General features: G+C 42.4%; 1 protein-coding gene across 9 annotated transcripts in view; it reads right to left on the reverse strand.

Moving 5' to 3' along the window:
• LOC139406648 (protein zyg-11 homolog) overlaps positions 1-15,834 on the reverse strand; it is a 30,156-nt gene extending 14,322 nt beyond the window's left edge. For 4 of the 9 annotated variants that reach the window (XR_011634015.1, XR_011634014.1, XM_071149489.1 and 1 more), the window contains exons 1-11: positions 15,479-15,828; positions 14,876-15,041; positions 14,496-14,707; positions 14,082-14,399; positions 11,493-11,606; positions 11,022-11,138; positions 10,775-10,915; positions 10,441-10,617; positions 10,215-10,279; positions 4,112-4,211; positions 3,974-4,024 (exon numbers count right to left, since the gene is read on the reverse strand). Coding sequence is in view for 5 of the 9 variants with exons in the window: in XM_071149489.1 (XP_071005590.1) it covers positions 3,974-4,024; positions 4,112-4,211; positions 10,215-10,279; positions 10,441-10,617; positions 10,775-10,915; positions 11,022-11,138; positions 11,493-11,606; positions 14,082-14,399; positions 14,496-14,707; positions 14,876-15,041; positions 15,479-15,502 (1,485 nt within the window). In the remaining 4 variants the exon portion in view is untranslated. Of the gene's footprint in view, positions 1-3,973; positions 4,025-4,111; positions 4,212-10,214; positions 10,280-10,440; positions 10,618-10,774; positions 10,916-11,021; positions 11,139-11,492; positions 11,607-14,081; positions 14,708-14,875; positions 15,042-15,169 lie in introns of all 9 variants that reach the window. The other 5 variants (XR_011634012.1, XM_071149486.1, XM_071149487.1 and 2 more) reach the window with 3 other exon arrangements.
• Positions 15,835-21,496: the final 5,662 nt, after the last annotated feature.

The raw sequence follows: 21,496 nt of genomic DNA on the forward strand, positions 1-21,496 counted from the left end.
TCTGGGATTTTTGCTCACCGTTCTTGTGATCATTTTGACCCCACGGGGTGAGATCTTGCATGGAGCCCCAGATCGAGGGAGATTATCAGTGGTCTTGTATGTCTTCCATTTCCTAATAATTGCTCCCACAGTTGATTTCTTCAAACCAAGCTGCTTACCTATTGCAGATTCAGTCTTCCCAGCCTGGTGCAGGTCTACAATTTTGTTTCTGGTGTCCTTTGACAGCTCTTTGGTCTTGGCCATAGTGGAGTTTGGAGTGTGACTGTTTGAGGTTGTGGACAGGTGTCTTTTATACTGATAACAAGTTCAAACAGGTGCCATTAATACAGGTAACAAGTGGAGGACAGAGGAGCCTCTTAAAGAAGAAGTTACAGGTCTGTGAGAGCCAGAAATCTTGCTTGTTTGTAGGTGGCCAAATACTTATTTTCCACCATAATTTGCAAATAAATTCATTAAAAATCCTACAATGTCATTTTCTGGATTTTTTCCCCCCTCATTTTGTCTGTCATAGTTGAAGTGTACCTATGATGAAAATTACAGGACTCTCATCTTTTTAAGTGGGAGAACTTGCACAATTGGTGGCTGACTAAATACTTTTTTGCCCCACTGTAAGTAAAATAAAATCACCTTGAGTGGCCCAGCCAGTGGACTTGAACCACATCGAACATCTCTGGAGAGATCTTAAAATAGCTGTGCAGCGACGCTCCTATCCAACCTGACAGAGCTTAAGGAGGATCTGCAGAGAAGAATGGGCGAAACTCCCCAAATACAGGTGTGCCAAGCTTGTAGCATAATACCCAAGAAGACTAGAGGCTGTAATCACTGCCAATGGTGCATCAACAAAGTACTGAGTAAAGGGTCTGAATACTTATGCAAATGTGATAGACAATTTTTATTTTTAATACAATTTCTAAAAAACAATTTTTTGCTTTGTCATTATGGGGTATGTTGATTAAATGAGTGGGAAAACAATGATCAATTTTAGAATAAGGCTGTAATGTTACAAAATGTGTAAAAAGTGAATACTTTCCAAATGCACTGTATATAGCAACACCTCCCCCATAAGCATTACTGTCTCTAATATATAGATGTTATATCCTTGTATTGCTACTGCTGTATCAAAGGAATTATCTAAGTGAGTCTCAGAAATTACTAATATATGAATGTTATCTGATGTTAGCAAGTTATTGATTTAATGAACCTTATTTCTAAGGCTACATATATTAATATGGGTTATTTTCAGCCCTTTCCAGGATAGCTCCTCAGAGATAGACATAATATGGAAAATAACAAAGCAAGAGAAAGAACAAAAATCAGCAGTCGATTAATCAGTTGGTGTGTGTGCGCTGCGGGGGTTGAAGCTATGAACCCATAGACTTGACTCTCTCATCCCTTCCAGGCTTTTGGGAGGGTGGGAGGACAATGAGCTTGTCATAGCGGATGGAAGCAACGTCCCCACGTGCTCTAGCAGCTTTCATGGCAGGAATAAGTTATTTTCTCTTGTGGTGCACAGCTTCTGGATAGTCCTCGTTGAGGAGATCCTCTCAAATTCTTGGCTCTTTCTAGAACAAATACCTTGTCCTTGAACCTCAGGAACCTGACCACTATCGGGCCTGTCACCTGGGTCGGTGGTGGGTTTTCCAGTCCTGTGGGCATGCTCCATCTTCAGTTTCTCCGAGACAATTTCCCTCACTTTGTCCTCAGACTCTGTCCATGTCTCGTGGAGATTCTGCAATTCCGTCCACAGCTATCTTGTTCCACCCTGATTGTTCCTCTAAATAATAAGATTTCTCCATCATTATCATGGATTCACATACAGAACTGATGTCCTCTCTCAATGACTTCTCCTGTTTAAACTCATCGAGCTGACCCTGGGACAACTGCAAAATGTTCTTCAGGTCTTGGACCTCTCTGGTCAGGTCGTCCATTATTTTATTAGTTGACTCCACCAGTATTTGGATACAACACTTGAAACTATTTTCTTGTTGTTGTAACAACTGCTTGTAGAACTATTTTTGTTCATTTAAAAGATTCTTCACCTGTGATAGAGAGACACCACTGTCCTCAACGGTACTCCCACCGGCTTTGGTCTTTTTCATGGTAGAAACGTAGGCTATGCTGTTACTCCTCGTTGCTCCTTGCTGTTACTCCGCTAAGCCCCGGTCCTTTTGTTACTGTTGCAGCATTTTCCCAAAAAGCCCAACTCCCCATTCAACCACTGGTAAAATCCCCTCACAATGATCTCAAACTCTGTTTCTAATACACAATGAAAATAAACACAGACTACCCCTTGTTAATGTTGTAGTGGACTGTCATGACAATTGCTTCATGGGAAACTGGTAAATTATGTTTGTCGTGTAGCTAGCCACTGAATGTCTCTGTATTCACTGTCAGCATGCAGTCAAAGCTAATAACCACTTTATGAGCTAACTAATGCTCTTAAATCGTATCCGGACATCAGCAGCAGATGGGAGTTGTATTCATAACATTAACATACATTGAGAAAACAAGTTATATTAAGTGGCTTGCTAGCTCGTCATGGTATCTCTGTGCATTCAAATTGTAATCGATTAAATGCAATTGTGTTCGTTGCCCATAGCATATGCATGCCCATACCAGAACCCCATGCATGTTCTGCACTCTGTTCACAACGTTGACTTCAGCAAACCGCTCGCCCACACAATGCCATCTGCCCAGTACAGTTGTAAGCGGGATTCATCTGTGAAGAGTACACTTCCAGCATGCCAGTGGCCATAGAAGGTGAGCATTTGCCCACTGAAGCTGGTTATGATGCCGAACTGCAATCAGGTCAAGACCCAGGTGAGGACGACGAGCAGACAGATGAGCTTCCTTGAGATGGGTTCTGACAGTTGGTGCAGAAATTCTTCACTTGTGCAAACCCCCAGTTTCATCAAATGTCGGGTGGCTGGTCACAGATGAACCCGCAGGTAAAGAAGCCGGATGTGGAGGCCCTGGGATAGCGTGGCTAGACATGGTCGAAGGTTGTGAGGCCGTTGGACGGAATGCCATATTCACTAAAACAACATTGAAGGTGACTTATGGTAGAGGAAATTAACATTAAAGTCTCTGGCAACAGCTCTGGTGGACATGCATACAGTCAGCATGCCAATTGCGCGCTCCCTCAAAACTTGAGACATCTGTAGTATTGTATTTTAGAGAGGCCATTTATTTTCCCCAGCACAAGGTGCACCTGTGTAATGATGATGCCATTTAATCAGCTTCTTGATATATAATGCTCACTAATAGGGATGTAAACAAATTTGTGTACCACATTTGAAAGAAATAAGCTTTTTATGCACATGGAAAGTATCTGGGATCTTTTAATTCAGCCATTAAAAAAAAAAACTCTGTCCATTGGAGCCCTTCGATTGGTTGCCCAGAATTCTGGGGTGGGGCTTAGCGAAGGGTCAATCATTTAGAAGGGGAAAGTGTACACAGCATAGAATCATTAGGAACAACTACTCTTTCCATGACACAGGTGAATCCAGGTGAAAGCTATCTCTTATTAATGTCACTTGTTAAATCCACTTCAAATCAGTGTAGATGAAGGGGAGGAGACAGGTTAAATAATGATTTTTATGCCTTGAGAATGTGTGCAATTCAGAGGGTGAGTGGGAAAGACAAAATATTTAAGTGCCTTTAACGGGGTATGGAAGTAGGTGCCAGGCGCACCGGTTTGAGTGCGTCAAGAACTGTAACGCTGCTGGGTTTTTCACGCTCAACAGTTTCCCGTGTGCATCAAGTGGGAAGCATTGAAGTCAACATTGGCCAGAATCCCTGTGGAACGCTTGACACCTTGTAGAGTCCATGCCCCGACGAATTAAGGCTGTTTTGAGGGCAAAAGGGGGTGGAACTCAATAATTGAGAAATGTTCCTACTGTTTTATACACTCAGTGTATGTGGAGCTGTTTGAATGGAGGGTGTAAAATATGTGTTTAGTGAACAGTTTTACCTTCACTATGAAGAGCTCTGCTCCCAGCTGTGCCGTCTGCTCTGTAGACAACTGAAGTTAAACACACAAATGTTAGTAAAGGCCAAACCGTAGACACATTTCTAATACATTATTATGCGCGCGCACACGCACACACACCTTGGCAGCCAGTATAGAGATGATAGCCACAGCCATCCTCTGCATGTTCTGGTCCTCATGGTTACATAACCACTGCATCACCAGCTTAGCTGCTTCAAACCTGTAATATAGACCACACACACACACACACACACTGTACAACGGATACGCATATACACTGTACATACTACGTTTCTTGTCAGAAATAGGGCTCTATTTTCGGCTGGCGGTAAGAAGGCGCAAGTGTCAAACGCACGTTAGTTTGCAATTTCGTCATGTAAAAACTGCCTCACAGCCCTTTAGCCAGGTTTGGCAATTTCCCTGTCTAACTTCATCAGCTCGCTTGCGCTGAGGTGGGAGGGGTGAAAATACTTGGGGTGTCCTTAAAAATATGCGCCAAAATGCCAATTTCAGCAAGCGCAACTAGGGATATTTAAGACCAACCAAAAGCGGGTCTTAGCGGTAACGCAATTGGATATTGCAGCGATTTTGCCAGTGGTGGTACACACAGTAGCCTTTATTACATCACCAACGTTTTATTAAAATATTGCGAGCAGCAAAATAGACATGACCCTTTTTTTATTTATATTGGACATTATTTTTGTCCAGCTTCTGTGAAACATTTGGACTCATTATATGCGATAACATTGAATGAAAGTTGTCTGACTGTAGGAAGCCTGTTTAGGAACACAAATGTATTTTAAAAAGACTGCTTAGAAATGTACACAATTGTTACCCGGAGGAAAATGGGAGGGTCATGCTTTTTCAATTTTGTCAAAAAAAAAATGACACTTTCCTCTGTTGGACCCAACTGTCAAATTCCAATCACTGTCAGTGGTGCTGAATGCATTTGAAAGCTATATTTGAAAGTTGACCTTTCAAGTGGCAGTCACTACTGGCCCTATCAACAGTGAACAGCAATGGTAGGCTATAGCTACATATATAGGAGATGTAACAGTGAGTGGACGTTCCACCTTTCTCTTTATATTGGATATTTCCCCAGCTCTTTTGTATGTAAAACCCTCCATAGTCTACATTGCCTTAGGCATAATATTATATGCTGTAACTGTATTTAGACATAGCTTAATTAAAAGCAAGTTGTTCAATTTTATTCAAAGTTAATTAGAATTATTCACTGTCATTTTAGGCCTTATCGATAGTGAATTTAATCTTGCTTATTGACAGTGTTTGGCATGTCCATGGCTCAGACATAATGCATTTTACAGTAGCTTTATGTCAGTGAGAATGCTATGTTACCAATATATTTCCATATTATTGCCATTCAATTGCTGTTCAAAAACATGTCCAACATTTTTCAGCAACTATGGGACATGCCTACATTTTGTTACGTTGTTTCTGTAGGTTATTTAACAAACTAGGCTATAACAGACTAACATTCTAATTGGAATTGACGCAACACACAAAATACCCTAATTACACAATTTGAAGCAACCACATATTTAGCCACGGAGCACATTCTGATATCCTAGCGAGGGGTCAAGTCTCGACAAATCTTCAACTTGTTTATTCATCAAAACTAGAGGTCGACTGATTATGATTTTTCAACACCGGTGCCGATTATTGGAGGACCAAAAAAAGCCGATACCGATTAAATCGGCCGATTTTTATATATTTGTAATAATGACAATTACAACAATACTGAATGAACGATGAACACTTTCATTTTAACTTAATATAAAACATCAATAAAATCAATTTAGTCTCAATTAAATAATGAAGCATGTTCAATTTGGTTTAAATAATGCAAAAACAGTGTTGGAGAAGAAAGTAAAAGTGCAATATGTGCCATGTAAAAAAGCTAACGTTTAAGTTCCTTGCTCAGAACATGAGAACATATGAGAGCTGGTGGTTCCTTTTAACATGAGTCTTCAATATTCCCAGGTAAGAAGTTTTAGGTTGTAGTTATTATAGGACATTTTCTCTCTATACCATTTGTATTTCATATACCTTTGACTATTGGATGTTCTAATACACATATGTCAGAGTCAAGGCCCGCGGGCCACATCCGGCCCGCAAGAAGGTTTTTTACGGCCCCTGGGATGATCTTGATTTATTATTAGAACCGGCCCGCAGCAAGCCGGCAGCCCGCAGATCTTTTACACGCACCAATACTACATTTCCCACAATGCAAAGGTGACGCACCGAGCAGTAGGCTGCTTCATTTCAATATTTATTGGCACAGCAGTCGTCAGCATCACAGTAAAATTAACTTTCAGATACCCATCAAAAATGGCAAAACGGAAGGTGGATACTGAGAACCGGGGGTTTCAAACAAGGTGGGAGTCGGAGTATATGTTCACGAAGGTAGCTGGAAAACCTGTGTGTCTTCTGTGTGGAGAAAGTGTGGCGGTACTGAAAGAGTATAATCTGAGACGACATTATGAAACGAAACACGCGGACAAAAACAAGAATATGGACATGGAACAAAGGCTACAAAAGGCAGAGGAATTAAAACGAGGCCTCAAATCTCGACAGGCTCTGTTCAAAAAAGCCAAATCACAAGGCCAGGCTGCTGTCAAGGCCAGTTTTATTTTGGCAGAAGAGATCGCTAAATCAGCCCGGCCATTTACGGAGGGGGATTTCATCAAAAACTGCATGATTAAAGTTTGTGACGAAGTTTGCCCAGAAAAAAGGCAACTCTTTTTAAATGTGAGTCTGAGCAGAAACACCATTGCCGAGAGAGTAGACCAGTTGTCCATCAATCTAAAAGAGCAGCTTGTGAAAAAGGGAAAATATTTTATTGCATATTCCTTGGCTGTGGATGAGAGCACCGACATTTCTGACATTGCCCAGTTGTCAATTTTCATCCGCGGAGTGGACTCCAACCTAAGCGTGACAGAGGAGTTTTTGGCTTTACGTCCTATGCATGGCACAACTACGGGGCATGATTTGTATGAAGAGGTGTCAAGATGTGTAAATGAGATGGAGCTGCCTTGGGAAAAACTCGTGGGTTTGACAACCGACGGAGCACCTGCGATGTGTGGACACAGGAGCGGACTGGTGGCGAAGATACGGGAAAAGATGCAAGAGGAAAACGCGACAGGTGAGCTGACAGCTTATCATTGTATCATACACCAGGAAGCGTTGTGCGGTAAAGCCTTGAAAATGGAGCATGTAATGAGCATCATCACGCGCACAGTTAACTTTATCAGAGCCAAAGGTTTGAATCACCGCCAGTTCAAGGCATTTCTGACGGAGTTAGAAACGGAGCATGGTGATTTGCCTTATCACACAGAGGTGCGATGGCTAAGCCAGGGAAAGGTGCTTCAAAGATGTTTCGAGCTTCGTGAGGAGATTTGTCTGTTCTTGGACAGCAAAGGGAAAGACACAACACAACTCCGAGACGAAATGTTTCTGTGTGAAATGGCTTTTCTGTGTGACATTACGAGTCATCTGAATGCAATAAACTTGCAGCTGCAGGGTCGGGATCGTGTCATCTCTGATATGTACAGTACAGTGAAGGCATTTAAAACCAAACTGACTCTGTGGGAGACGCAGATGCGGAAAGAAAATTTGAGCCACTTTCCCAGCTGCCAGACCATGAAAGAGAAGCTCTCTACCAGTGCGTTCCCGAGCACACAGTTGGCTGATAAAATAGGTATGCTTGCCGCTGACTTTCGACGCCGATTTGCTGACTTTGAAGCACAAAAAAGCAGGTTGGAACTGCTCGGTAACCCATTTGCTGTTGACGTGGAAAGCTCACCACCAAACCTCCAAATGGAGTTGATTGACCTCCAATGCAATGATGCACTGAGGGCAAAATATGCGGCAGTGGGTGCTGCGGAGTTCGCCCGTTTCCTCCCCGGCACAATGCCCCAGCTGCGCATCCAGGCTGCTCAAACGTTGTCTATGTTTGGCAGCACATACCTGTGTGAACAACTGTTTTCTTTGATGAACCTGAACAAAACATCACACAGAAGTCGACTTACTGCTGAACACCTCCACTCAATTCTGAGGATTTCTTCAGCTCAGAGCCTTACCCCGAACATTGATGAACTTGTGGAAAAGATGGGACACCACCAAGTATCACCCTCAACCTCAAACAAGTGAACATTACTGTGCAATCACATATTTAGAGTTTTTACTCAGTTCAAGTTTAAAAGTTAAAATTTAATATTTGTTTTCACTGCATGTTACTTCTCCTTAAACAAAGTGTTGTTTTTGATTAATAGATTTTTGCACTTTATTTTTTTGTATTTCAATCCAATTATATTTTAAAAATATTTCAGTTGAGTGGATGATAGAAAATTGCTATTATTGTTTTTTCTTTGAAGTAAATTTAGCCCACTTTTGCTAAAATAGAAAATATAGTCTACTGATGGTGCCTTGAATACCGGTTTCTTTCATTTAATGTTCATGTTATGGGGATATTTATATAAAGGAAATTTGTCTTTTGTGTCTGTTGAAAATTAAAGATTACTGACAGAGCCATAAGAAAATATTGCTTTATTTATCTGATCATATTGTAATATATTTGTTAGGTTTTCAGTAGGTTCAATTAGGTTCACTAGACTATATGCGTCATTTAAAAATTTTTCAATGAACATTCGAACAGTCCGGCCCTCGTCTTGTAGCTGATTTTTTTATTTGGCCCTCCGTCCATTTGACTTTGACACCCCTGTTCTAATAGGTACTTTAGTTTTGCCAATCTCAGGAGTTGATAGGCTTGAAGTAAGTCATAAACAGCGCAATGCTTGAAGCATTGCGAAGAGCTGCTGGCAATTGCAGTAAAGTGCTGTTTGAATTAATGCTTACGAGCCTGCTGCTGCCTACCAGCTCTCAGTCAGACTGCTCTATCAAATCATAGACTTAATTATAATATAATAACACAGAGAAATACGAACCGTGGTCATTAATATGGTAAAATCCGGAAAATATAATTTAGAAAACAAAACGTTTATTCCTTCATTGAAATGCGGAACCGTTCCGTATTTTATCTAACGGGTGGCATCCCTAAGTCTAAATACTGCTGTTACATTGCACAACCTTCAATGTTATGTCATAATTATGTAAAATTCTGGCAAAACTGTTGCATATACCCTGACTCTGCATGCAATGAACGCAAGAGAAGTGACACAATTTCCCTAGTTTAACATTGCCTGCTAACATGAATTTCTTTTAACTAAATATGCAGGTTTAAAAAAGTATACCTCTGTGTATTGATTTTAAGAAAGGCATTGATGTTTATATGGTTAGGTACATTCGTGCAACGATTATGCTTTTTTTCCGCAAATGCGCTTTTGTTAAATCATCCCCCGTTTGGCGAAGTTGGATGTCTTTGTTAGGAAAAAATATTCTTCACACAGTTCGCAACAAGCCAGGCAGCCCAAACTGATGCATATACCCTGACTCTGTTGCACAGAACGCAAGAGAAGTGACAATTTCCCTAGTTAAAATAAATTCATGTTAGCAGGCAATATTAACTAAATATGCAGGTTTAAAAATATATACTTGTGTATTGATTTTAAAGAAAGGCATTGATGTTTATGGTTAGGTACACATTGGTGCAACGACAGTGCTTTTTTTGCAAATGCGCTTGTTAAATCACCCATTTGGCGAAGTAGGCTGTAATTCAATGATAAATTAACAGGCACCACATCAATTATATGCCATGCAGGACAAGCTAGATAAACTAGTAATATAATCAACCGTGTGTAACATAAACTAGTGATTACGTTTAGATTGATTGTTTTTTATAAAATATGTTTAAAGCTAGCTAGCACCTTACCGTGGCTCCTTGCTGCACTCGCATAACAGGTAGTCAGCCTGCCACGCAGTCTCCTCGTGGAGTACAATGTAGTCCATGATCGGTGTCCAAAAATGCAGATTACCGATTGTTATGAAAACTTGAAATCAGCCCTAAATAAATCGTCCATTCCGATTAATCGGTCGACCGCTATACAAAACCCATCCCTTTCACACTACCGCCAGCTATTGCCCACATAATTCTGATAGTGAAATTAGCAAAAATATTTCTGACAAACCCCTGAACCTATAGTGCACTTAGATTTACCATTGCGTTAGGTTTGTTCAAATAGAGCTCATAATCTTAAGGGATAAATGTATCTACAGTAAGTCAACGTAACTAAAAATGTATGTGTACCTGTTGAAGGGAACCTCCTGCAGTATGCGATCACTGCACAGAGAGAGCAGGCAATTCTTCTGCAACTGGAAAGAGAGGATCCAAGATGGCAGTCAGAGACCAAACAAAACAAAACACACATTCTGGCCTGGTCCACAAACAGCGCCTAGCCCGTCTGTGTTTGCAGATGGGAAGAAACGGAATATGTGTAAACAATTTGATGGAGAAGGTGAGAGTGTGTGTGCACCTGTTGGTGGTTAGGGAAGGTGCACATGGCCTCCAGCAGTAGTTGAGTGACTGTGCCCAGCAGTCTAACAGGTATGCCCGCTGCCAGGTCCTGCTTGGTCAGGTTAAACACACATGCACTGGCTGCCAACTGGACGTTCAGGGTGGCAGGGTGGTTCTTCATCCCCAAAACTACCAACTAAATAGAACGATAGAGGGCGAGAGAGATAGGGAGAAGAGAAGAAATTACTTTCTAAAAAGTTGTACCACTGACTAAGAGCCAGGCTGTAGTAAGATTTAGGTGGAGGTGAAGGAGACAGAATGACAAAGTGTGTGTGTACCTAAAGTGTGTGTACCTTGAGTATGTCAGGGCGTGGTTTCTCCATGACGTGTGTGAGACTGAAGAGATGAAACAGAGCCTCTCTGACAAAGCCCTCCCTCTCACTGTAGCGACGCAGCGCCTCACAGATCTGAGTCTCATTGGCCTCTCCTGTCACCTGAGAGGACATACACAACACGTAGTGCTCTCAATATGCTGCTTACTCTACACAAAGGCAACATAGCAAGAGAGACAGAGAAAAAAAAGGAGACAGTGAGACCCACCTTGAGGCTGCCCTTTCCATTGAGGAAGTTAGAGAAGCCAGCGTCTGTAGCCAGCAGACCAACAAAGGTCATCCCTGGACGCTCCTCTACAAACGCCTTGACCGCCGCATCCGTCACCTGGCATAACACACACACCAGGTAAACACTCTACACCAGGGTCCCCAACTACATTCACCCGTGAGCGGATGATCGGGGGACCAGAACAAAATTGCAAATTGACCATAAGAATCGCCAAAAGACTTAGCATTTGACAAAAACAGATGCCTCTGTATTCATGAGTGAGAATACCTGGGAACAGATTTCGTAAATGAAAATCAATTTGAGCTGATTTTACAGTCTTTATGTCCAACAGCGAAAATCCCAATAGGCTCGGGCCGCCGATTGGTGAACCCTGCTCTACACACACAGCCAGGTCTGCAATACACCCACTCACAACTCTAGTCAACTAAACTCATAGTCTGTCTCCAATACCTGTTTGCGTCCAGACACATCCAGCGAGACCAGAGCAGGCAGGATCCCAGGCTCACCCAGCAGCTGACGAGCCACGTCTGATGTGAACTGTTTATCATCACTGATGTCCAGGTGCTGCATGGTTAGGTTCACACACACACACACACACAATTATTGTATATCATAAGTAAAACCATTAGAGCACCGCAAGTAAAGTTCAGGGATAGCTAACAATCACTGTGACGGATCACTAAAAAGGTTTAAGAAACTTGGCTCAGCAATGCACACTACATGACAAAACATCTCATTCCAAAAATAATAGGAATTAATATGGAGTTGGTCCCCCCTGTGGTGCTATAACAGCCTCCACTCTTCTGGGAATGCTTTCCAATAGATGTTGGAACATTGCTGCGGGGACTTGCTTTCATTCAGCCACAAGAGCATTAGTGAGGTCGAGAACTGATGTGTGTGTGCGGCTGCTCGCCCATGGAAACCCATTTCATGAAGCTCCCAACGAACAGTTCTTGCGCTGACGTTGCTTCTAGACGCAGTTTGGAACTTGGTGAGTGAAGCAACCGAGGACAAACAATTTCTATGCGCTACGCGCTTCAGCAATTGGCGGTCCCATTCTGTGAGCTTGTGTGGCCTACCACTTCACGGCTGAGCCATCGTTGCCCCTAAACGTTTCCACTTAACAATAACAGCACTTACAGTTGACCGGGGCAGCGCTAGCAAGGCAGAAATGTGACAAACTGACTGGTTGGAAAGGTGGCATTCTATGACAGTGCCATATTGAAAGTTACAGCTCTTCAGTAAGGCCATTCTACTGCCAATGTTTGTATATGGAGATTGCATGGCTGTGTGCTGAGTTTTATACACCTGTCAGTAACAGGTGTGCCTGAAATTACAGAATCCACTAATTTAAAGAGGTGTCCACATATTAGTATGTATATGTACAGTTGAAGTCGGAAGTTTACATACACTTAGGTTGGAGTCATTAAAACTTGTTTTTCAACCACTCCAAAAATGTCCTGTTAACAAACTAAAGTTTTGGCAAGTCGGTTAAGACAACTACTTTGTGCATGACACAAGTAATTTTTCCAACAATTGTTTACAGACAGATTATTTCACTTATAATTCACTGTATCACAATTCCAGTGGGTCGGAAGTTTACATACACTAAATTGACTGTGCCTTTAAACAGATTGGAAAATTCCAGAAAATTATGTCATCGCTTTAGACGCTTCTGTTAGGCTAATTAACATAATTTGAGTCAATTGGAGGTGTACCTGTGGATGTATTTCAAGGCCTACCTTCAAACTCAGTGCCTCTTTGCTTGACATCATGGGAAAATCAAAATAAATCAGCCAAGACCTCCACAAGTCTGGTTCATCCTTGGGAGCAATTTCCAAACGCCTGAAGGTACCACGTTCATCTGTACAAACAATAGTACGCAAGTATAAACACCATGGGACCACGCAGCCGTCATACCACTCAGGAAGGAGACGCATTCTGTCTCCTAGAGATGAACATTCTTTGGTGACAAAAACGCAAATCAAACTCAGAACAACAGCAAAGGACCTTGTTTCCTCCAGCATCTTCACGGGTACAAAAGTATCTATATCTATAGTAAAATGAGTCCTATATCGACATAATCTGAAAGGCCACTCGGCAAGGAAGAAGCCACTGCTCCAAAACCGCCATAAAAAAGCCATACTATGGTTTGCAACTGCACATGGGGACAAAGATCGTACTTTTTGTCCTCTGGTCTGATGAAACAAAAATAGAACTGTTTGGCCATAATGACCATAGTTATGTTTGGAGAAAAAGGGGGAGGCTTGCAAGCTGAAGAACACCATCCCAACCGTGAAGCACAGGGGTGGCAGCATCATGTTGTGGGGATGCTTTGCTGCAGGAGGGACTGGTGCACTTCACAAAATAGATGGCATCATGAGGAAAGAAAATTAAGTGGATATCAGTCAGGAAGTTAAAGCTTGGTCGCAAATGGGTCTTCCAAATGGACAGTGACCCCAAGCATACTTCCAAAGTCGTGGCAAAATGGCTTAAGGACAAAGTCAAAGTATTGGAGTGGCCTTCACAAAGCCCTGACCTCAATCCTATAGAACATTTGTGGGGAGAACTGAAAAAGCGTGTACGAGCAAGGAGGCCTCCAAACCTGACTCAGTTACACCAGCTCTGTCAGGAGGAATGGACCAAAATTCACCCAACTTATTGTGGGAAGCTTGTGTGTGGAAGGCTTCCCGAAACATTTTACCCAAGTTAAACAATTTAAAGGCAATGCCACCAAATACTAATTGAGTGTATGTAAACTTCTGACTCACTTGGAATGTGAGGAAAGAAATAAAAGATGAAATAAATAATCTCTACTATTATTCTGACATTTCACATTCTTAAAATAAAGTGGTGATCCTAACTGACCTAAGACAGGGAATTTTTACTTGGATTAAATGGCAGGAATTGTGAAAAACTGGGTTTAAATGTATTTGGCTAAGGTGTATGTAAACTTCAACTGTATATATGTATATTACACACACCTTATAGTGGAGGAAATCAATGTAAAACTTCAGCATCAGAGCTGTCCCCACCCACCTGCAGTGCCTCCAGTTGTCCAATGACAGCCAGTAGCTGGGCAGTGCTCATCTCCAGCCTCTTCAGCTGGTGTAGTGTTAGTGACCTCAGCCTCTCTTTGAGTCCCAGTAGAGGGTTGAGGTTGGTCACGGAGGTGTTGGACAGGTCCAGGCTCTCCAGGCGGGACAGGGAACACACATCAGCCAGCCCAGAGTCGTAGAAGTCCACATTGGCCAGGGAGAGGGACCGCAGCCCCTGGAGAGAGCTGAAACAGTGACATGACGGTTCCTCCAGAGAGGACATGGTCAGACCTGTAAGGACCAACCGCTGCAAGCTCTCCTGGGGGGGAGAGGGAGAAGGGGGAGAGTGAGAGTGAGAGAAGATTAGTGTTTGTGGGTGTCTAACTGCTGGAGGCTCTCTTATTAGTGTGCTTACCCGGCAGTGTTTGTTGGAGGCAAGGCCATGTAGTATGTCAGAGATTGTGAGGTCAGCGTTGACCCTAGCAGCGTCCAGCTCCAGCAGGCGGTGAGGACAGAGAGCTCTCTGGAACGCCTCGGCAGAGATACGGGCCGTACGAATACACGCACGACGCAGCCGAAGGTACTCACTGCTACGAAACACTCCTACTGTACTGTCATTCAACAGACCTAGAAACACACACACACACCTTTTTTGTTAGAGTGGAGACAAAATCATTTAAGGAATTAGCTCATTACTGCTCTAGACACTGCCTGTTTTGTGTTTTCTACTAATGATCAACGTAAGGATCGAAGCTTGGATCTGTGACGGTTGACTACTTCATCCTCCTTGCTCACCTTCAGTGGCCATCTTAGCCAGCAGCTGGTCAGCTAGCTCCTGGGGAAACAGCAGAGAGTCTCTGAGACAGAGAGATCCATCAGCATGCTTCACACAGAACCTCTCCAGGTTCCTACTGACGTAGGACAGACACAGATCCGTCAGAGATGCAGGGGATGCCTCATCCTGGAACACACAAGGCAAGAGATCACCATTAGACACTTATGCCCGCACTTCAAGGCAGTATTCCCAAATGGCATACCAAACATTTGAATAGTTATAATGTCCAAAGTTAAAATAGTCGCCAATAAGACCTGTTATCCAGATACACACAGGAGGAGGTAGAGAACGTCTGGCTGGTGGTGGTAATTTGTAAAAAAAAAATGAAAAAAAATAACAGACACCTCCAGCTAAGGACAGGTTTAACTAGCCAGCAACGTTACGTTCGCGATCGTGGTGGATCAAATTTAATCAGATACCGTTATATAGCTAGCTTGCTAGTTACTGATTTGCTCTCGAAAACCCAAGGCTATGAATAGGCTAGCTAGCTAACGTTAACTGTATGCTTTTTTAGATCAATGCACGACTGAATTTTAGAAATGTAAAGCGAAAAAAAACCTCACCATGGTCAAGGAATTGAAGGCCATATCATGCACAGTGAAACAGACGGGAAGGCTCGACACCTGACCAAAAATAAATATAGCTTTAGCCTCGGCTCGTCTTGTTAACTTGCTACTGTACCTAGATAGCCAAATCTAGGTGAAACTAGTTGTTGCGAAGAGCTAACAACTAACGTTAGCTAGCTAACTTGTTGGTACGAAAAGAGATGTTCCTGCAACATTTTCAGACCATGTCCGTTAGTTAACAGGGCTAATACGTATCTCTAAATCAACACACAGCCAGTTTGAACGTAAACATTCACCGGAGAAAACGATAGATGTAGCTATTTTTGTTGACAGACAGTAACAAAGGTCATGACACAGGAAGTACATCACCAGCTAGGAAGCTATTATTTACAGTATGCTAGGAATATACAGTGCGCTTTCGAGGATAAATGTTGTCTAGTCCCTTTCAAAGGTTGTTGCATTATGGGGATACAAATTGTCCGACTGCGCCTGTAGTATATGGAGCTATACACCTTTAATGTTGTTGTGATCAAAGGTCATTCGTTTTTTTTTATGAAGTCGCTTTCAAGTCACTGGTCAAGGCTAGAAGGGATCCAGCTTTTGTAAAATAACGTCAAAGGTATATTTGTTTCGAATTTTAGCAACCCGTGTCCAAACCTTAACCGAATTATCCTAACCTGCTATGTTAATTATCCAACCCTGCTACGAAAAGTCAAATCGGACGTTAATTTGACAATTCTTGGTTGGGCTGCCAATTTTTGGAGAAAGTTTGGAGTGAGATTTGCCCCCTGGCACAACCCCTAGTTGGGGGTTCTCCCCCGGGAATATTTTATTGTTTTAAAGCTCATTTTCTGTCATTCTATTTATTTGGACATGGTTTAGGCCTATGACCAGGGTGGAACATTTTAATAATAAAAACCACAGGTCAGGGGTATTCAGTATGCTTTGAGCATCAAATGAACACTAAAAATGTGACTACTTTGTTACTTTGAGATTTTGGGGTGATGAAATATACTTTTCTTTAAAACATATTTTTGAGGTGGTTTGACACTTTATTCAGACAGTAATGAAATGGGGGGGACAGACAAAAGGGAGAAACAGTGGGAAGGTTGGAAGCAGGGATTGATTCCTGTTCTCACGTGGAAAGTTGTAAATGACACATGCTGGGGAGTTTAACCACTACACCAAGGCTCTAATCAGGAAATACTAATATTAATGGTTGATGGCAGTGGGTAACCAAATCATAGATTGCAGTCTCCTTGTCCATAGGTTAGTTTCAAGGTAAGGACACAAATATTTTGTAATTTGGGTACACCCCGCTTGCGCTCCAGGATGGTTGGCCACCTCTGATCCACATTTCCCAAGTGCTGAGAGTTTTAAAATGTTCTTGTTCTAACAATTAATTTCTCAAAATCAACCAACCTTCAAGAAAAATCAAAAGAATATTCAGGTGGTTTATGCCAACTAGTTGAAGAACTAGTCCTTGCCATCATCTTACTCTACAAAGACAAAATATGATGTGTTTATGAGTTGTGAGTCCTCCTACCATCTATGCCATCTGTGCATGTGCACAAATACTAAAATGTCCTAAAATTATATTTGAGGCCTGGAGCATTCAATATCCAGTGCTTATGTGTATGACTTATTCAATACTGCCCATGAATGGTGGCAAAATGTGCTGAAGTGAGTGGTTGGGTCACTCAGTGTTGTTCAGCTCATGGTTACCCTTTCGCTGTCCCATAACTGGGGTGCTGAACCACTGATTCTGGTTGGTGTTTAGTTTGTTTATGCCTCATGTACTTGTACTGTAAGCTTTCCGCCTTCCACCTCATAAAAGTATCTAACCTATTTCTGCATGTACAGTGGGGCAAAAAAGTATTTAGTCAGCCACCAATTGTGCAAGTTCTCCCACTTAAAAAGATGAGAGAGGCCTGTAATTTTCATCATAGGTCAACTATGACAGACAAAATGAGAAAAAAAAATCCAGAAAATCACATGGTAGGATTTTTAATTAATTTATTTGCAAATGATGGTGGAAAATAAGTATTTGGTCAATAACAAAAGTTTATCTCAATACTTTGTTATATACCCTTTTTTGGCAATGACAGAGGTCAAACGTTTTCTGTAAGTCCTGGCTAGGCCACTCCAGGACCTTGAAATGCTTCTTACGAAGCCACTCCTTCGTTGCCCGGGCAGTGTGTTTGGGATCATTGTCATGCTGAAAGACCCAGCCACGTTTAATCTTCAATGCCCTTGCTGATGGAAGGAGGTTTTCACTCAAAATCTCACGATACATGGCCCCATTCATTCTTTCCTTTACACGGATCAGTCGTCCTGGTCCCTTTGCAGAAAAACAGTCCCAAAGCATGATGTTTCTACCCCCATGCTTCACAGTAGGTATGGTGTTCTTTGGATGCAACTCAGAATTCTTTGTCCTCCAAACATGACGAGTTGAGTTTTTACAAAAAAGTTTTATTTTGGTTTCATCTGATCATGTGACATTTTCCCAATCTTCTTCTGGATCATCCAAATGCTCTCTAGAAAACTTCAGACGGGCCTGGACATGTTCTGGCTTAAGCAGGGGGACACGTCTGGCACTGCAGGATTTGAGTCCCTGGCGGCGTAGTGTGTTACTGATGGTAGGCTTAGTTACTTTGGTCCCAGCTCTCTGCAGGTCATTCACTAGGTCCCCTCGTGTGGTTCTGGGATTTTTACTCACCGTTCTTGTGATCATTTTGACCCCACGGGGTGAGATCTTGCATGGAGCCCCAGATCGAGGGAGATTATCAGTGGTCTTGTATGTCTTCCATTTCCTAATAATTGCTCCCACAGTTGATTTCTTCAAACCAAGCTGCTTACCTATTGCAGATTCAGTCTTCCCAGCCTGGTGCAGGTCTACAATTTAGTTTCTGGTGTCCTTTGACAGCTCTTTGGTCTTGGCCATAGTGGAATTTGGAGTGTGACTGTTTGAGGTTGTGGACAGGTGTCTTTTATACTGATAACAAGTTCAAACAGGTGCCATTAATACAGGTAACAAGTGGAGGACAGAGGAGCCTCTTAAAGAAGAAGTTACAGGTCTGTGAGAGCCAGAAATCTTGCTTGTTTGTAGGTGACCAAATACTTATTTTCCACCATAATTTGCAAATAAATTCATTAAAAATCCTACAATGTGATTTTCTGGATTTTTTTCCCTCATTTTGTCTGTCATAGTTGAAGTGTAGCTATGATGAAAATTACAGGCCTCTCTCATCTTTTTAAGTGGGAGAACTTGCACAATTGGTGGCTGACTAAATACTTTTTTGCCCCACTGTATGTATTATGTTGTCATGGTGTCAAAGGCTTGCTGACTACATGGAAGGAGTGAAAGAAAACATTGAGTCTACCACCCAGGTGCTCAAACACAATTGTGAGATGAATAAACATGGTGAAGGCTTCTACAAGCTTGGGGTTTACTATGTCCAAGGGAGGTACATGACTGAACTACACTACACTTAATCCCATTCAGTAGAAGATTATAACAGCAAAGTCTGCAACAATTTGCATTTCTCAGATTGACAAGTCATTTGAAAGGTTAGAGTGTGGCATGACAAAAACATGTTTTCAGACATGTCATCTTATTAATAAGAAATATAAGGATGATAAGAAAATACAGACAGACCCTGAATCCATCCCCCAAGTGGTCAAACTCACCATGTTCTACATCTCTCCACCAGGGGAAATTGCAGATAATCTGAAGATGGCCTACTGCTTCATGACGGCCTACAGCAGTGGTGGTAAGAAGTCTGTGGACTCGTGTCAAAACGTGGGTCTCTTCACCGACGTTGGTTGAGCCATGAAGGCCGGCCCTGACTCAGGGGGCAAAAGGTTGAAGGATTCACTAATGTGTGTGTTTTAGATTTAGGTATGTCATTTTAGGCGGGAATTGAAAAAAAGGGTCCAATCCTTTGTGTGTGGATGATTTATATGGGGCTCTGTAAAATAAACATGTTTTTTCTCTATAGAGGACCAACTTAATATTTTTGCATCCAATGAGATTGTTCCTCTCGACATGGAGAAAGGACAGATTCTCAGTCCAACACATCTATCTGCCTGAACATTGACAACAACTTGACTTGATTAAAATGAATTCATGCAAACAGGTCTGTTCACGTGGTGTCATTATAGTTATAAATCCATGGTGGAGAGTATCTCATCCCACATTGACAGTGGACAAAATGCAGCTGTTTGCGAAGTTCATAGGTTCTGCCACAAGATGGAGTCAAAGTCAAGGAAAACTAGCGTGATATGGCAAATCCACTGTCCATGAGTACATCAGGGCAGGTCAGAGTTTTATTTTGTCGTCTAATTTGCTCATCCCATTTGATGTCATGTGATGTGTTAAAAATATAATAATCTGGTGGGACATATTCACGTTATGGAGTAAAGCGCTTCAGATCAGACAGATAATGTGACGTTTCGGTCAGAATTGCTGAAACATTTTTTATTTTTTTTTGCACCCATATTATTATTAAAGTACCAGCCTTCAATGGGCCAATTTGACAATATTGTAACGACCCTGGGTTTATATCCGCGGAAATCGTCTCTGCTGCTCGAGCATACTTCTGCGGCATATTCGATAGCGCGCCTGACCTCCAGGGTTCGAGACCTGCTCCCTGCTGTTTCATTACAAAACATTGATGTAAACATATTCTATTGTCTTGCTACTTCCAAATCCAGCAGAGAAGCACACTGGTCACACCCGAGATAAAAACTTGTCTGTAATGCAAAATATTTGGGGATGTAGCGAGAAACCTAAAATACAGACCTTTATCCTCTCTCTTACCATTACCCGTGGCAATTTCACTGGCATATCATCCACTCTCGTAGACACTTAACTAAACAGTGCCCAGCTCTGTCTCGCGACCCCGGTAGGTGCCAGTCAAGACTCCACACGCGCAGCATTCTCTGGTGTACTGGCACACGGTGGTAGGAATCACCGTTATCTGTAGCCACAGATCTAGGATTAGTTTACACTCCCTAGTAACATTGGGGGAGACGTAAAACATATTTTAGAGCAGTGTTTAGGCAGTCTGGTCTCATAGACTAAACGTAACATAGTAACATAAATCCTGGACACTCGTATTAGTTAGTATATGTTAGGTTTGATATGGTTACATAAAACAGATGAGTACTTAACGCAAAAACAAAAGTAGGATGGTTGGTTGGTGTGGATGGGTAGGAATGAATGTCTAGCAACTCAAAGGTTGGAAGTTTGAATTTCATCAGGGACAACTTGGAATTTTAGCTAATGAGCAACTTTACAACGACTTACTACGTTTTAGCTACTTTGCAAGAACTTAGCACGCTTTCCTAACTTTACTCCTTTAACCTAACCCGAACCCCTAGCCTAGTGTAACAGTATAAGTTTAGACCGTCACCTCGCCCATACCCGGGCGCGAACCAGGGACCTTCTGCACACATCAACAGTCACCCTCAAAGCATCGTTACCCATCGCTCCACAAAAGCCGCGGCCCTTGCAGAGCAAGGGGAACTACTACTTCAAGGTGTCAGAGCAGGTGACATCACCGATTGAAACGCTATTTAGTGCGCACCGCTAACTAAGCCAGCCGTTTCACATCCGTTACACTAGCTAACGTTAGCCAGCTTGCTAAGGTTAGCCACCTAACTGTCTAGCTAGAATTCGTAACATATCATATGTTTTGCAAATTTTGTAACATATAGTTAATTTTGCAAAGTTTAACATGGGAGGGTGAACGGAAAGGCCCTGGAGCAACGAACCGCCCTTGCTGTCTCTGCCTGGCCGGTTCCCCTCTTTCCACTGGGATTCTCTGCCTCTAACCCTATTACAGGGGCTGAGTCACTGGCTTACTGGGGCTCTCTCATGCTGTCCCTGGAGGGGGTGCGTCACCTGAGTGGGTTGATTCACTGATGTGGTCATCCTGTCTGGGTTGGCGCCCCCCCCCCTTGGGTTGTGCCGTGGCGGAGGTCTTTGTGGGCTATACTCAGCCTTGTCTC

The sequence above is a fragment of the Oncorhynchus clarkii genome, chromosome 4 (assembly GCF_045791955.1).
Source record: "Oncorhynchus clarkii lewisi isolate Uvic-CL-2024 chromosome 4, UVic_Ocla_1.0, whole genome shotgun sequence".
Lineage (NCBI taxonomy): Eukaryota > Metazoa > Chordata > Actinopteri > Salmoniformes > Salmonidae > Oncorhynchus > Oncorhynchus clarkii.